The sequence below is a fragment of the Coregonus lavaretus genome (genome assembly GCF_964263955.1).
Source record: "Coregonus lavaretus genome assembly, contig: HAP1_SCAFFOLD_891, whole genome shotgun sequence".
In the NCBI taxonomy this organism is placed as follows: domain Eukaryota; kingdom Metazoa; phylum Chordata; class Actinopteri; order Salmoniformes; family Salmonidae; genus Coregonus; species Coregonus lavaretus.
The window spans coordinates 4,818-19,981 of record NW_028165241.1 but is presented as its reverse complement, the minus strand read 5'-3'; the positions used below and the strand labels follow the sequence as shown (position 1 = coordinate 19,981).

The window sequence follows — 15,164 nt, the reverse complement described above, 5'->3', positions numbered from 1 at the left end:
TTTCTTTGCCATCAATGGGTTCCCAAATACGAACGGAGAAATAGACGGCCCCCACATCGCCATAAAAGCACCATCCCAAAACGAGTTCAACTAGGCTATGTGAACAGAGAAGGCTTCTACTCTTAATGAGCAGGTGATAGGTGATGTTATGTGCAAAAGACGCTACTGAATGTGGTGGCCAGGTGGAAAGCACGACTTGTTCATTCAGCAGAACCTTTTGGTTGTATTAAATATCTGACACTAGCACCTCTATTTCAGTCTAGGAAAAGTTTTTTCTTAGCTTTTGTTGTTGTTTCATTTCATTGTAAGGCTTTGTACATTCCCCACGGGCTTTAAAGGGATGATTTTGACCATATCTGGTTAATTAGGGGCGTTTCTAAATGCTAAATAGCCAAAGTAATACACAAGAACTGAGGCTGAGAACAACTGGTATTTATCAATGGCGACCTCCTACGTTTGCGTCATATGATTGGTTGATACATCACACTTTTTCTATGCAAACCAACATTTAAAATAGCGTTTATAAGTAGTCTTTTAGGATAGTTTCTACACAATATTTATAAATTGATAAATGTGCACAAAAGCATTGAGATGTAGAAACTTGGCGCATTCATGTTTGCAGTTATAAATCAGACCTGTTGTAAAACGGTGCCTGCATGAACTAGCGTTATGAAATACACCCATCATCAATCTTTTATGGTGACAATAACGCCCTTATTTGCTGTATACTTTGGAAGGATTGGAATTAGGCCCAGACAGTATATCTAAAGGAAATATCCATTGATCAAATGTCTTTGAAGATGTTGGCAGAATGTTTTCTTTTACAGTGACATTTGCTGTAATCTGACCTATCTAATAGGCCCAATTAAATGAGAAATGCGCATGGTAATTTGTTGTATGGCTACATCGGGAATATGAACTCATCATGGCCAGAAAAGGGGAGGAATTTATTATGCAATGATTATGATAATGTGTTATGTTTGTAAATGAAATATTGTCTACGCAAGAAATGTCACATTACATCATTCAGACGTCGCCTACAAACGTCAATGGAAAAGGTGAATCGTCTGTTCTAACGTTAAACTGCGCTTCGGATCGGATCGCATAGAGCAAAATAGGCTGCTGGAAATACTGTAGCTGATCTATTTACTACTGTGAAGTGGGTCCTATTAAATGAGAGATGGGACGAATGGTAGCCAATCCGAACTTGTTGTAGGCCTATAGGCTATTTCGCGAGTATAGGCTTTATTCTGCAATAACAGGAAATGTATGCCTATTTCTAATTATTTTAGAATGTAAAGATAAATGGATTTTCACTAGCAGCAAATGATTGCATCTTGTTATTATATTTAGCTAGGCCTACCGGTTGTTTTGTTCTGAATAAGAGTCTCGTCATATATTCCCCATCTGCACAAAGCTACTAGGCTACTTTTGCCTTCTTAATATGCAAGACTTCAACCACTAGAAACTGTGCGCACGCATGGTCTAAAGTTTGCAGCAAATTCTCAGGTCAAGTTCAGTTTTTATAAATGACAACATTTGCGTGAAAAGTGCCACATGCATGTTTTGTGGTATATTTTGTGTGTAGGCAACGTTTATAAATGAGACCCCTGGTATTATAGAGCAAAATACTTGGAATAGCTGATCTATTTACTGCTGTGAAGTGGGTCCAATTAAACGAGAGATGGTTGGAACAGTAACCTTGTTGTAGGTCTATATGCTACCACGTGAGTATGAAACCATCACAGAAAAGGTGAGGAATTTATTATGCAATGATCATGGAAACGAAATAAATAATAGCCTAGGAAATAGATGGCTATTTGTAATTATTTTTAAATGCAAAGAAACTAAATATATTTTATCTCTAACGGCAAATGATTGCATCTTGTTATCAACCTTTTTATTGTTATGAATAAGCTTGTCCATCATATTCTCCATTTACACTAAATACTAATCGACTTACCTGTGTGTGATGATTTTGCGGATACAGGCTGTGTTGGTATTTACATACGTGTGTGTTTTGGACGTGTGTTTGCCAGACCTTACCGAAATAGTATTTGTTTTCTTTCTGGACGCCAGCAGGTATTGAACTAACCTCTTTTCGTTCTCCTCCTCCTCCTCCTGACCAGACTCCTCCTCCTCAGACTCTTCCTCCTCCTCCTCCTCCCAGACTCCTCCTCCTCCCCCTCCTCCCCCTCCCCCTCCTCCTCCTCCTCCTCCCCCCCCCTCCCCCTCCTCCTCCTCCTCCTCCTCTCTTTAGACAGGGCTCCAGATGTTGTAGTAACAACCTCCCCCTGACTCTGGAAGACCACATGCTAAGCTGGAGTTAGTAGAACATGTTGTCCCAAATGGAACCCTATTCCCTTTATAGTGCACTACTTTAGACCTGGAACCCTATTCCCTTTATAGTGCACTACTTTAGACCTGGAACCCTATTCCCTTTATAGTGCACTACTTTAGACCTGGAACCCTATTCCCTTTATAGTGCACTACTTTAGACCTGGAACCCTATTCCCTTTATAGTGCACTACTTTAGACCTGGAACCCTATTCCCTTTATAGTGCAATACTTTAGACCTGGAACCCTATTCCCTTTATAGTGCACTACTTTAGACCTGGAACCCTATTCCCTTTATAGTGCACTACTTTAGACCTGGAACCCTATTCCCTTTATAGTGCAATACTTTAGACCTGGAACCCTATTCCCTTTATAGTGCACTACTTTAGACCTGGAACCCTATTCCCTATATAGTGCACTACTTTAGACCTGGAACCCTATTCCCTTTATAGTGCACTACTTTAGACCTGGAACCCTATTCCCTTTATAGTGCACTACTTTAGACCTGGAACCCTATTCCCTTTATAGTGCACTACTTTAGACCTGGAACCCTATTCCCTTTATAGTGCACTACTTTAGACCTGGAACCCTATTCCCTTTATAGTGCACTACTTTAGACCTGGAACCCTATTCCCTTTATAGTGCACTACTTTAGACCTGGAACCCTATTCCCTTTATAGTGCACTACTTTAGACCTGGAACCCTATTCCCTTTATAGTGCACTACTTTAGACCTGGAACCCTATTCCCTTTATAGTGCACTACTTTAGACCTGGAACCCTATTCCCTTTATAGTGCACTACTTTAGACCTGTCTCTGTGTGCGCCTGCCTGCCTGCCTGCCTGCCTGCCTGCCTGCCTGCCTGCCTGCCTGCCTGCCTGCCTGCCTGCCTGCCTGCCTGCCTGCCTGTCTGTCTGTCTGTCTGTCTGTCTGTCTGTCTTCACAGTGTTCGTTGTCTCTTCCACCACCATCTTCCTGTCTACCTGTCCAGACTGTTATCTGACCCAGACTACAACCACCATCCATGGACACACCTACACCTCTCTGGAAATCTCCAGTAACAACTGAATTGAATCATATTGAATGGATTGGAATTGAATTGATTGGACTCTGTTGAATTGAATTGCATGGATTGGATTCAGTTTAATTGAATTGGATTGAACTGAATAAAATAAAGAAATGAGTCATGTAATTCACTAAATGAAGTCATGTGTATTCACTATAATGACTTAATGTTCCAGGTAAGTGAAGGGAGCTCACCACTGCTGAACTGGATGACTTTAAGAGACAGGTTGACTGTCTCAACATGCCACCTGCCATGTTCATCAACCCCAAGACAGGTTTGTTGACATCTTAACCCAGTCTCTGCAGTGCAACTGACAAGTGCTGTGGCTCAAAACTGACACAGAATGGTTCTGCCTCAAAATGGCCCCTGTGTGTGAGAATTCATCATTGAAAAATATATTGAGAAAGGTTGGTAAACCAATACATAGTCAGGGTCGGGGTCAAATGTAGCCGTTTGGAGGGTGACGCCCCAGGGGAGACAGGTGACTGGTCAAGAGGGAGCATCCATCTTTTTGCATTGTTTATAAATAGGGGCTAGACAAAGAGAGGGCAGAACGGCCATTGCAATCTGGGACGCCGTTCTCCGGATGTCATGACATCTGTCACTTATGCTGAAGCTTGTGATATGAATAAACCTTATGATCCAAGTTCAGTATGAGCGGACTCCTTTGTTTATCGGCAATAATTGGCAGCATTCACCCGATACGACAGTACCAAAACATTTCGCAACAGAAAAGGTTTTTGGACGACAGCGAGAGTTTCTATTGAACATATGTAGGTAGCTCCCAACCCGTATCATTTAGTAACCCGTATGGTTTAGTAACCCGTATGGTTTAGTAACCCGTATGGTTTAGTAACCCGTATGGTTTAGTAACCCGTATCGTTTAGTAACCCGTATGGTTTAGTAGTAACCCGTATGGTTTAGTAACCCGTATGGTTTAGTAACCCGTATCGTTTAGTAACCCGTATGGTTTAGTAACCCGTATGGTTTAGTAACCCGTATGGTTTAGTAACCCGTATCGTTTAGTAACCCGTATGGTTTAGTTTTTATGCCCATAGCTGCATGTGACTTTTACTTGACCAGACGGACTAGTTTCTTTAGCGAAAGCTTTACAAAGAAATCCGATGCACGTCTTCCTTCAGGAAGTTAAAGAAATTAAAGTTTTGACCGTCTTGTGTATCATGCGTAATCATGATAATGTGCTGTCAATCACTTATAACAATAATACCCTACTAGTCTATCACATCATATTGATTAGGCTAACCAATATATTAATCAACATATACCTAAAATTATTATTCTTGAAAGTTGATATCAGTATTGTATAACTTTACAATTCTGCGGATGCTTTACCCCCTAAATCAACTCTCTATAATAGTATAACTTCTCAAAAACACTTTTTTACATTAAATTGTAAATGAACGTTACAAACCTCAAAAAAAATTTCTTCAACCATACTTCCTTATAAATGTACTTCCTATTTCAGTAGTCTGTGGCAGAGGAGGCTGGTGGGAGGAGCTATAGGAGGAAGGGCTCCTTCTAATGGCTGGAATGGAATTATTGGAATGGAGTCAAACATTTGGTTTCATATACAAGTCTTCGTACACTTAATGCAAGGTTAAGTATTCAGCCCATAAATTCATATTCCATCTGGTAAAAGTGGATTTTTATTATTTTATTTGATTAAGTGATGTTTTGCAGTGCTACCAGGAGAGGGCAGTGTGACAACAACCAGGTTTGGCAGAATGACACTAGACGGTTATATCTGTATCTGTGGTAATAGCATGATATCATTGTTGGTTACATTCTTTTGCAAATCCAAAATTAATTAAAATGTATAGCACTATGTACATTAATGAAAATATAAGTTTAAGGAAAGAGACTGAATTTTAATACAAATGGTTTATTATCATACATTATTGATCCATCCCTGGGTAGGAGAGAGGGAGGGGGGGGGGGGGGGGAGACGGGGGGGGAGAACAGAGGAAGGTGAAAGGCATATTCTATTTAGATAGAATCAGGCTATTTCGATGGGGGGGGGGTGAGAGAGGCTGGAAGGCTTCAGGCATCCTGTCAAATCAGTTGAGGAGAGGCTGGAAGGCTTCAGGGTCTCAGGTGAATCGAGAGAGAGGAGAGGGTGGAAGGAGGAGAGGAGAGGGTGGAAGGAGGAGAGGAGAGGGTGGAAGGAGGAGAGGAGGGTGGAAGGAGGAGATGAGGGTGGAAGGAGGAGAGGAGAGGGTGGAAGGAGGAGAGGAGAGGGTGGAAGGAGGAGAGGAGAGGGTGGAAGGAGGAGAGGAGGGTGGAAGGAGGAGAGGAGAGGGTGGAAGGAGGAGAGGAGAGGGTGGAAGGAGGAGAGGAGAGGGTGGAAGGAGGAGAGGAGAGGGTGGAAGGAGGAGAGGAGGGTGGAAGGAGGAGAGGAGGGTGGAAGAAGGAGAGGAGAGGGTGGAAGAAGGAGAGGAGAGGGTGGAAGGAGGAGAGGAGAGGGTGGAAGGAGGAGAGGAGAGGGTGGAAGGAGGAGAGGAGAGGGTGGAAGGAGGAGAGGAGGGTGGGAGGGAGGAGGAGAGGAGGGTGGGAGGGAGGAGGAGAGGAGGGTGGGAGGGAGGAGGAGAGGAGAGGAGGAGAGGAGGGTGGGAGGAGGAGAGGAGGGTGGAAGGAGGAGAGGAGGGTGGAAGGAGGAGAGGAGGGTGGGAGGAGGAGAGGAGGGTGGAAGGCTTCAGGATATCCTCAGACAGTTGTGTATTTATTTGTGAGTGTTAACCAGCTCCTCCAGCTTGGTCTGATTGGACCCTGAGAACTCCTCCACCTGGAACACAACAACCAATCAATCAATAAAACCATTCAATATCAACCAATCAATGAATCAAATCACTTATTCAACAAATCAAAAATCAACCAATTGTATGCATAAGTAGAGCCAGCAATGTACGAAGTAAAACAGCAATACGGGGTTGATTTCCACAACTACGAGATTTGAAGCGTGAGTAAACGTCTCTGCTGTTTCCTGTCACGCTGTAGCGTCGTCTCACCTCAGATCTCTGAGACTCGGTTTCAACAGAGCCTTTTTACAGCAGAATGTGTCGCGAGGTGGTTAAGATGAGGAAGTGCTGACCGCCGCTTTAAGATTACAAGCAGGTTCCTACCTTGTTCTTGTTCTTGTAGAAGTGGAATGTTGGCATACACTTGATGTCACAGAAACTGGCCACATCCTGAGGAGAAGGAAAGAGAGGAGAGGGGGGAGGAGAGAGAGAGATATAGAAGGACAGAGAGGGGGAGGAGAGAGATATAGAAGGACAGAGGGGGAGGAGAGAGATATAGGACAGAGGGGGAGGAGAGAGATATAGAAAGACAGAGAGGGGAAGGAGAGAGATATAGAAGGACAGAGGGGGAGGAGAGAGATATAGAAGGACAGAGGGGGAGGAGAGAGATATAGAAGGACAGAGGGGGAGGAGAGAGATATAGAAGGACAGAGGGGGAGGAGAGAGATATAGGACAGAGGGGGAGGAGAGAGATATAGAAGGACAGAGAGGGGGAGGAGAGAGATATAGAAGGACAGAGAGGGGGAGGAGAGAGATATAGAAGGACAGAGAGGGGGAGGAGAGAGATATAGAAGGACAGAGGGGGGAGGAGAGAGATATAGAAGGACAGAGAGGGGGAGGAGAGAGATATAGAAGGACAGAGGGGGGAGGAGAGAGATATAGAAGGACAGAGGGGGAGGAGAGAGAGAGAGAGAACGGAAGGACAGAGAATGAGAAGTTGGTTACATCAGACCAGTGTTATTAATGTTGCTGTATGGTTAAAGGCTAATCCCAGATCTGTTGCTCACCGGAGCGTCGTCCACGTCAACCTTCAGGAAGACCACGCTCTGGTATGTCTCAGACAGACCCTGGAGAGAGAAGAAAGAGAGAGCGATTGAATTGAGAGCATAGAGAGAGACAGAGAGAGAGAGACAGAGAGAGAGAGACAGAGAGAGAGAGACAGAGAGAGAGAGACAGAGAGAGAGAGACAGAGAGAGAGAGACAGAGACAGAGAGAGACAGAGAGAGAGAGACAGAGAGAGACAGAGAGAGAGAGACAGAGAGAGACACAGACAGACAGAGAGAGACACAGACAGACAGAGACACAGACAGACAGAGAGAGACACAGACAGACAGAGAGAGACACAGACAGACAGAGAGAGACACAGACAGACAGAGAGAGACACAGACAGACAGACAGACAGACAGACAGACAGACAGACAGACAGACAGACAGACAGACAGACAGACAGACAGACAGACAGACAGACAGACAGACAGACAGACAGACAGACAGACAGACAGACAGTGTGTGTAGGGGAGAGAGAGAGTGTGTAGGGGAGAGAGAGAGTGTGTAGGGGAGAGAGAGAGTGTGTAGGAGAGAGAGAGAGTGTGTAGGAGAGAGAGAGAGTGTGTAGGAGAGAGAGAGAGAGAGAGTGTGTAGGAGAGAGAGAGAGAGAGAGTGTAGGAGAGAGAGAGACAGAGAGGTAGAGAAAGGATAAGAATGGAGAGAAAAGAAGAAGAGGAGGAGGAAGATGAACACGTCAGATGAAACTCCACATCCTGTTTCCCTGAACTCATCAACACTCCTCCACCACCTCAGTAAGGGTTTCCATAACGGCTGCATGGTGGTTTAGAACGTCACCTTGAAGAAGGGGGCGATGCTCTGACAGGGGCCACACCACGTGGCTGTGAAGTCCACTACCACCAGTCTATCTCCTGCCTCCTCCAGGGCCTTGTCAAAGCCCTCCTGGGAAACACACACACACACACACACACCAAGATAACTACTAGTTACATCAGCACTACAGGTACTAACCCAAGCATCAATCCCTTGAATAGAAATAAAGAGATGACAGATTTGAATCTGAACCGTCAACAGGAGAGCAGGCTAACGTTGCGGCTCCACATCATCATGTTACCAGCACTCTGGGATTAAAGCATGGGGGGGGGGGGATTTCGGAGCAGTCGTTCAAATCTTCTTGGGTGTAACAGTTGGGATAATTCGGAGTAAGAACGCATTTCTCATCCCTGGATTGAGGAACGTTTTCCCCGAGTCATATCTCACGCTGGCTCTGCTGCGTCTTAAATCTACACAGGACGGCTGTCTGACCCTAGTGCAGCTGTAAGCAGGTGGGTCGGATCCTGCTGGCTAGGGATTGAGATGCCGGTGCTGAGTAAAAGTCTCTACATGTGTATAACCGGTGCTAAACGGCTAGCTAGTTAGCGGTGCGCGCTAGTAGCGTTTCAAAATCGGTGACGTCACTCGCTCTGAGACCTAGAAGTAGTTGTTTCCCTTTGCTCTGCAAAGGGCCGCGGCTTTTTTTGTGGAGCGACGGGTAACGGTGCTTCGAGGGTGACTGTTGTCGATGTGTGCAGAGGGTCCCTTGGTTCGAGCCCAGGTAGGGGCGAGGAGAGGGACGACGGAAGCAACACTGGTCAATCCGACGTCTGCAGCGGCTGAACAGCATTTACAGGCGACACGGACTCCGCAGAAGTCATATTCGCGCTTCGCGGAGCAGAGCTGTTGTCAAGGAAGGTTGTCAAGGAAGTGAGTTTGTGTTTTAGACAGGTCCTCCCGCCCCCCCACCATACCCTCAACCAATCATGTCAATGCGGAGCTATACGGAACCCTCCGCATCGTTAAAACATTTGGGAGGCACATGGCGATGCGGTATGGAGCTTGATTTTTGGCCTCCGCAAGTCTCTGGGAATTTGACATTACGTCACACCCTCTGTAGGGAGCCTCCGGACCACATTTCCAGCTATTACGGTTGAATCTCACGTTACGGGATGGGTTGGAAACGGCGGCGAGTAGTGAGGACGAAGTGGAGGAAACGGCGGTGAGTAGTGAGGACGAAGTGGAGGAAACGGCGGCGAGTAGTGAGGACGAAGTGGAGGACATGGGAGAAAAGGCTGGAGAAGCAACAGCTGTGCTGGAATGAGATCAATATGGGGAGACCGTTCTGATGATATGGAGCGGGAGGATGAGGGTCCAGGATCCGAATGGTCTGTAGTGGAAAGACACAGGAAGAAGAGATCCTGATACAGAAAGACACAGGAAGAAGAGAGATCCTGATACAGAAAGACACAGGAAGAAGAGAGAGATCATGATACAGAAAGACACAGGAAGAAGAGAGAGATCATGATACAGAAAGACACAGGAAGAAGAGAGATCCGGATACAGAAAGACACAGGAAGAAGAGAGATCCTGATACACAAAGACACAGGAAGAGAGATCCTGATACAGAAAGACACAGGAAGAAGAGAGATCCTGATACAGAAAGACACAGGAAGAAGAGAGATCCTGATACAGAAAGACACAGGAAGAAGAGAGATCCTGATACACAAAGACACAGGAAGAAGAGAGATCCTGATACACAAAGACACAGGAAGAAGAGAGATCCTGATACAGAAAGACACAGGAAAAAGAGAGATCCTGATACAGAAAGACACAGGAAGAAGAGAGATCCTGATACAGAAAGACACAGGAAGAAGAGAGATCCTGATACACAAAGACACAGGAAGAAGAGAGATCCTGATACAGAAAGACACAGGAAGAAGAGAGATCCAGATACAGAAAGACACAGGAAGAAGAGAGATCCTGATACAGAAAGCAGTGGAGCATCTAGTAAAGAAATCCTAAAGAGGGCCAAGGTAGGAAGCAAGAGTAGTGATGTGTTGGGAGTGGAAAGTGGTGATGGTGTTGGATGAGACCACAGAGCCTCACTTACACCCCTATCCGACTAACTAATGCCGTAGAGGAAGAGGTAGGTGAAGTCAAACTAGCCCGGTTCATTGAAAAATTGTAGATATATGTTAATATTGTGTGGTAGCCAGGCTCAGCAAGGGAAGATTCTGGAAATTGAGAAAAAAAAAACGTAAAATGGGAAGAAGGTTAAAAGCCATGTCCCTGGTGCTTATGCTAGGTCGAGGGGAGTCATCACTGGGGTCTCAATATCCACGTCCATCGATGACATTAAAGAAAACATGAAGGGCGGCAGAGTGGTTGAGGCCAAAAGGTTGATCAGTAGGAAAGAGGGTCAAAGAAGTGAAAGCTTATCAGTGATGCTGAGGTTTGAGAAGGTTTTGCCTGGAGGAAAAAAAAAAGTACAGATGGGATTCCTTAGTTTCAATGCTAAGAGAATATGTCCAATATATGCACTGCGGTGTTTTAAAAACGCCAAAGAACGAGACATGTTAGCTAGCTGCTCATTGTAAAGGAAAGAGAAGATGTGCCAAGTGTGGAGGGGGACATGATTACAGTGAATGTGGAAGTGATGTGAAGGCTAAGTGCTGTAATTGTGGGGGGGGAGAACACAGTGCAGCGTTTGGTGGATGCCAGGTACAGAGAGAGAGAGGCTCGAGGCTCAGAATCAGCCATGATGTACAGAATTAGTCAGACCGTGAGCAATATAGAAATCAGTCATGATGAAATTGAGTGACATCACACCCCAGCGCAGTAGGTAGTGGCATGCAAGAAGAATCTCATTGTGTGTTAATTGTAGGGGTGCCCACGGGGGGCTGGGGATCAGAAATGTCTGGTGCGAGAGAGAGGCAGGTTGAGGTTTCCAGGGTTAGAGTAGTGCAGATGTTGTCGAATGCTGAGGCAGGGAAGAAAGTAGAGGAAGATGGGGTCAAGGGGGTCAGGGGTCAATGGGGGGGGGGAGTGGTGGTGAGTAGTAGATCTGTACCAGTACAGAGGGATAGGACAACAAGGGATATATGCTTCAGTAAGATTGGAATTTTTTTGCGTTTATAGCAATGGTTATCAACTGTACTGCAGGGATGGAACGTAAGTCGCAGAAAATGGAGGTTTGTGGTGGCAGCTGCAGAGAGGTATTTGGGTGTAGGAGACGACATCAGAAGAGTTACAGGGTGTGTTGAGTGGTGGTAATAATAATAATATGCCATTTAGCAGACGCTTTTATCCAAAGCGACTTACAGTCATGTGCGCATACATTTTTATGTATGGGTGGACCCGGTGATCGAACCCACTACCCTGGCGTTACAAGCGCCGTGCTCTACCAGCTGAGCTACAGAGGGACCATGTGTCCTGGCTTTTCAGGCTGTTAGCCTGAGGTACGACTAAATAGATGTAAAATAGTGGAGCAGGGTAGTGGGTTTTTAGTGAGTGTAGGGTTAGATGGTAGGGTATTTGTTGTTGTTTTTAAAGCATATTATAAGGGAGGTATACACCGGTAGGGGGCGGTAATGCAACATTTATTGGATGCCGACCGCCGTTAAACCTCATGGAAGAAGAATGGTACTACAGAGTATAGAATGAATGAGACCGCCAGCAGGCCCACAGACCGGGATAAATGTCGGATCGGGATAAATCTTGACTTATTACTTCTGTCTTTTGACGATAGGGTTAACTAGCTAAAATACTCATCCCACTTTGGCACACGATTCGTTGATCTTGTGGTGTCCGCAATTTGAGCCACATGTAAAGGGGTTTAGATAGTTAGCCATCTTTCTAAAAATGTACAGAGCGACATAAGATGGAGACATTATTCTAAACCGTGTAGCTAGCTAACTAGCTAGTTGCCTTTCCTGAAACGTTTCGTTAGTTAGGTAGTTCTAGGTAGCTAGCTAACTAACTACTACTAACTACTGCTGCTAACTTCCGTTAGCTACCTACCTAAACCAGCTAGTTAGCATGTTAGTTAGTTCTGGCTCCCAAGTTTAACTTTGCTGTAAATGGCAAAGACAGAGCGGAAAAAAAAGATGCAACTAGTTAATTAATTAAAAATGCCTCGCTAAAAATCACAACCAGCCATCCCATTGTATATAGTTAGCAGTTTAACGGCCTGTTATATATGGATTAGATGGGGCTCAAAGTATCACCATGACTCTGCAGTATTCCTGTTTTAACCCGTTTACATAATAACCGAGGAAAGATGACTCGTTTCTCTCATATCTCCAGTCTTTCTAGATAACTGTTCTTATATCAATAACACCCGACTCACATTATAGATAACTGTTCTTATATCAATAACACCCGACTCACATTATAGATAACTGTTCTTATATCAATAACACCCGACTCACATTATAGATAACTGTTCTTATATCAATAACACCCCGACTCACATTATAGATAACTGTTCTTATATCAATAACACCCGACTCACATTATAGATAACTGTTCTTATATCAATAACACCCGACTCACATTATAGATAACTGTTCTTATATCAATAACACCCGACTCACATTATAGATAACTGTTCTTATATCAATAACACCCGACTCACATTATTAGCTGTATGCATCGCGACAAAAGCGATGTATTAAATACTTGTGTATGAAATAAATTGGCGTGTTTTTAATAGTATCGTTTTGATTGGAGTATAAGTTGTTTTTAAAATGGTGATTTCTCAACATGGCGAATACGGTTTGGCCGAAACCGCGCTACGACACGACTGCTGATAGCCACTTATCTACGTTACATGTTAATACATTTACATTCAAAAATGTCATTGTGCATCTCTCAAGTCGTTAACTAAAGAAATTAGCTAACGTTAGTTTTTTATTGAAAAAGACCAAAACATGCTGAACCTGTCCAGCGGGGGAGGTTTGCAACAACGTGTCTGCATATCCTGACCATGTTCAGGAAGTCTGGTCCTCGTCCAAATCTAACTAGCTACAGCACACTGGATTGTAAACTTTTTTGCCGTTTGCCAAACGCTAACTATATCATAGCTAAATCGATATGGGCCAATGGCCCGATCCAAGGAACGGTACCTCACCTTATCTTCGATTATGATGATCATGGCGATAGATAGTTAGACACGATGGTTGACAGTTTAATGCTGGCGTATTTTTTTCACCCCCCTGGTTGTCTGTTTCGAGCAGCTGCACTGTAGACCCGCGTACGCTCTGCGTTGAATGGGAACAGCCCGTCATGCAAGGGGGGCGGGTAATGTCAATGTGGTTCAGAACAACCCTGCCCCCCCCCCTCTCCACGCTATTTGTTCAGCCCATTCATGGTGTGTGTGTGTGTGTGTGTGTGTGTGTGTACAATAGACTGTTGTGTTCATTCTCGACAAGCACTGTCTCTCAGGTTAAATTAGCCTACTGTTGCATAGCAGTCTTATGACCATTAGAAATTAGCCCACCCCAACTACCTCATTCCTATATTGTTATTTATTTTGCTCTTTTGCACCCCAGTATCTCTATTTGCACATAATCTCTTGCACATCTAGCATTCCAGTGTTAATACTATTGTAATTATTTTTGCACTATAGCCTATTTATTGCCTTACCTCCATAACTTGCTACATTTGCACACACTGTATATATATTTTCTGTTGTATTTTTGACTTTATGTTTTTTACCCCATATGTAACTCTGTGTTGTTTTTATCGCACTGCTTTGCTTTATCTTGGCCAGGTCGCAGTTGTAAATGAGAACTTGTTCTCAACTGGCTTACCTGGTTAAATAAAGGTGAAATAAAAAATTTAAAAAATAAAATTAGGTTGATCCTGCTCTTCAGACACAAGCAGTAATGTAAGTAGTCAAGTAAGCCCCTGGACAGGATGCTAGTCTATCATACTGACAGCCCCATGTAGTGTAGTGTTCCATTCTAGTTCATCAAGACAGTGGTATACTGACAGCCCCATGTAGTGTTGTGTTCCATTCTAGTTCATCAAGACAGTGGTATACTGACAGCCCCTTGTAGTGTTGTGTTCCATTCTAGTTCATCAAGACAGTGGTATACTGACAGCCCCATGTAGTGTTGTGTTCCATTCTAGTTCATCAAGACAGTGGTATACTGACAGCCCCATGTAGTGTAGTGTTCCATTCTAGTTCATCAAGACAGTGGTATACTGACAGCCCCATGTAGTGTTGTGTTCCATTCTAGTTCATCAAGACAGTGGTATACTGACAGCCCCATGTAGTGTTGTGTTCCATTCTAGTTAATCAAGACAGTGGTATACTGACAGCTCCATGTAGTGTTGTGTTCCATTCTAGTTCATCAAGACAGTGGTATACTGACAGCCCCATGTAGTGTTGTGTTCCATTCTAGTTAATCAAGACAGTGGTATACTGACAGCCCCATGTAGTGTTGTGTTCCATTCTAGTTAATCAAGACAGTGGTATACTGACAGCCCCATGTAGTGTTGTGTTCCATTCTAGTTAATCAAGACAGTGGTATACTGACAGCCCCATGTAGTGTTGTGTTCCATTCTAGTTCATCAAGACAGTGGTATACTGACAGCCCCATGTAGTGTTGTGTTCCATTCTAGTTCTATTGGTTCATCAAGACAGTGGTATACTGACAGCCCCATGTAGTGTTGTGTTCCATTCTAGTTCATCAAGACAGTGGTATACTGACAGCCCCATGTAGTGTTGTGTTCCATTCTAGTTCATCAAGACAGTGGTATACTGACAGCCCCATGTAGTGTTGTGTTCCATTCTAGTTCATCAAGACAGTGGTATACTGACAGCCCCATGTAGTGTTGTGTTCCATTCTAGTTCATCAAGACAGTGGTATACTGACAGCCCCATGTAGTGTTGTGTTCCATTCTAGTTCATCAAGACAGTGGTATACTGACAGCCCCATGTAGTGTTGTGTTCCATTCTAGTTCATCAAGACAGTGGTATACTGACAGCCCCATGTAGTGTTGTGTTCCATTCTAGTTCATCAAGACAGTGGTATACTGACAGCCCCATGTAGTGTTGTGTTCCATTCTAGTTCATCAAGACAGTAGTATACTGACAGCCCCATGTAGTGTTGTGTT

The 15,164-nt window shown here is 44.3% G+C and overlaps 1 protein-coding gene across 1 annotated transcript; it reads right to left on the bottom strand.

The window, feature by feature from the left end:
* Window positions 1–5,056: 5,056 nt before the first annotated feature.
* On the bottom strand, window positions 5,057–13,312 carry LOC311116087 (thioredoxin-like). The gene is made up of 5 exons (XM_084191217.1): window positions 13,171–13,312; window positions 8,061–8,165; window positions 7,226–7,285; window positions 6,543–6,608; window positions 5,057–6,205 (listed from the first exon to the last, which is right to left on the bottom strand). Exons 1-5 carry the CDS (start codon window positions 13,192–13,194, stop codon window positions 6,143–6,145), a joined length of 318 nt encoding a protein of 105 aa, XP_084047343.1. The 5' UTR covers window positions 13,195–13,312; the 3' UTR covers window positions 5,057–6,142.
* Window positions 13,313–15,164: the final 1,852 nt, after the last annotated feature.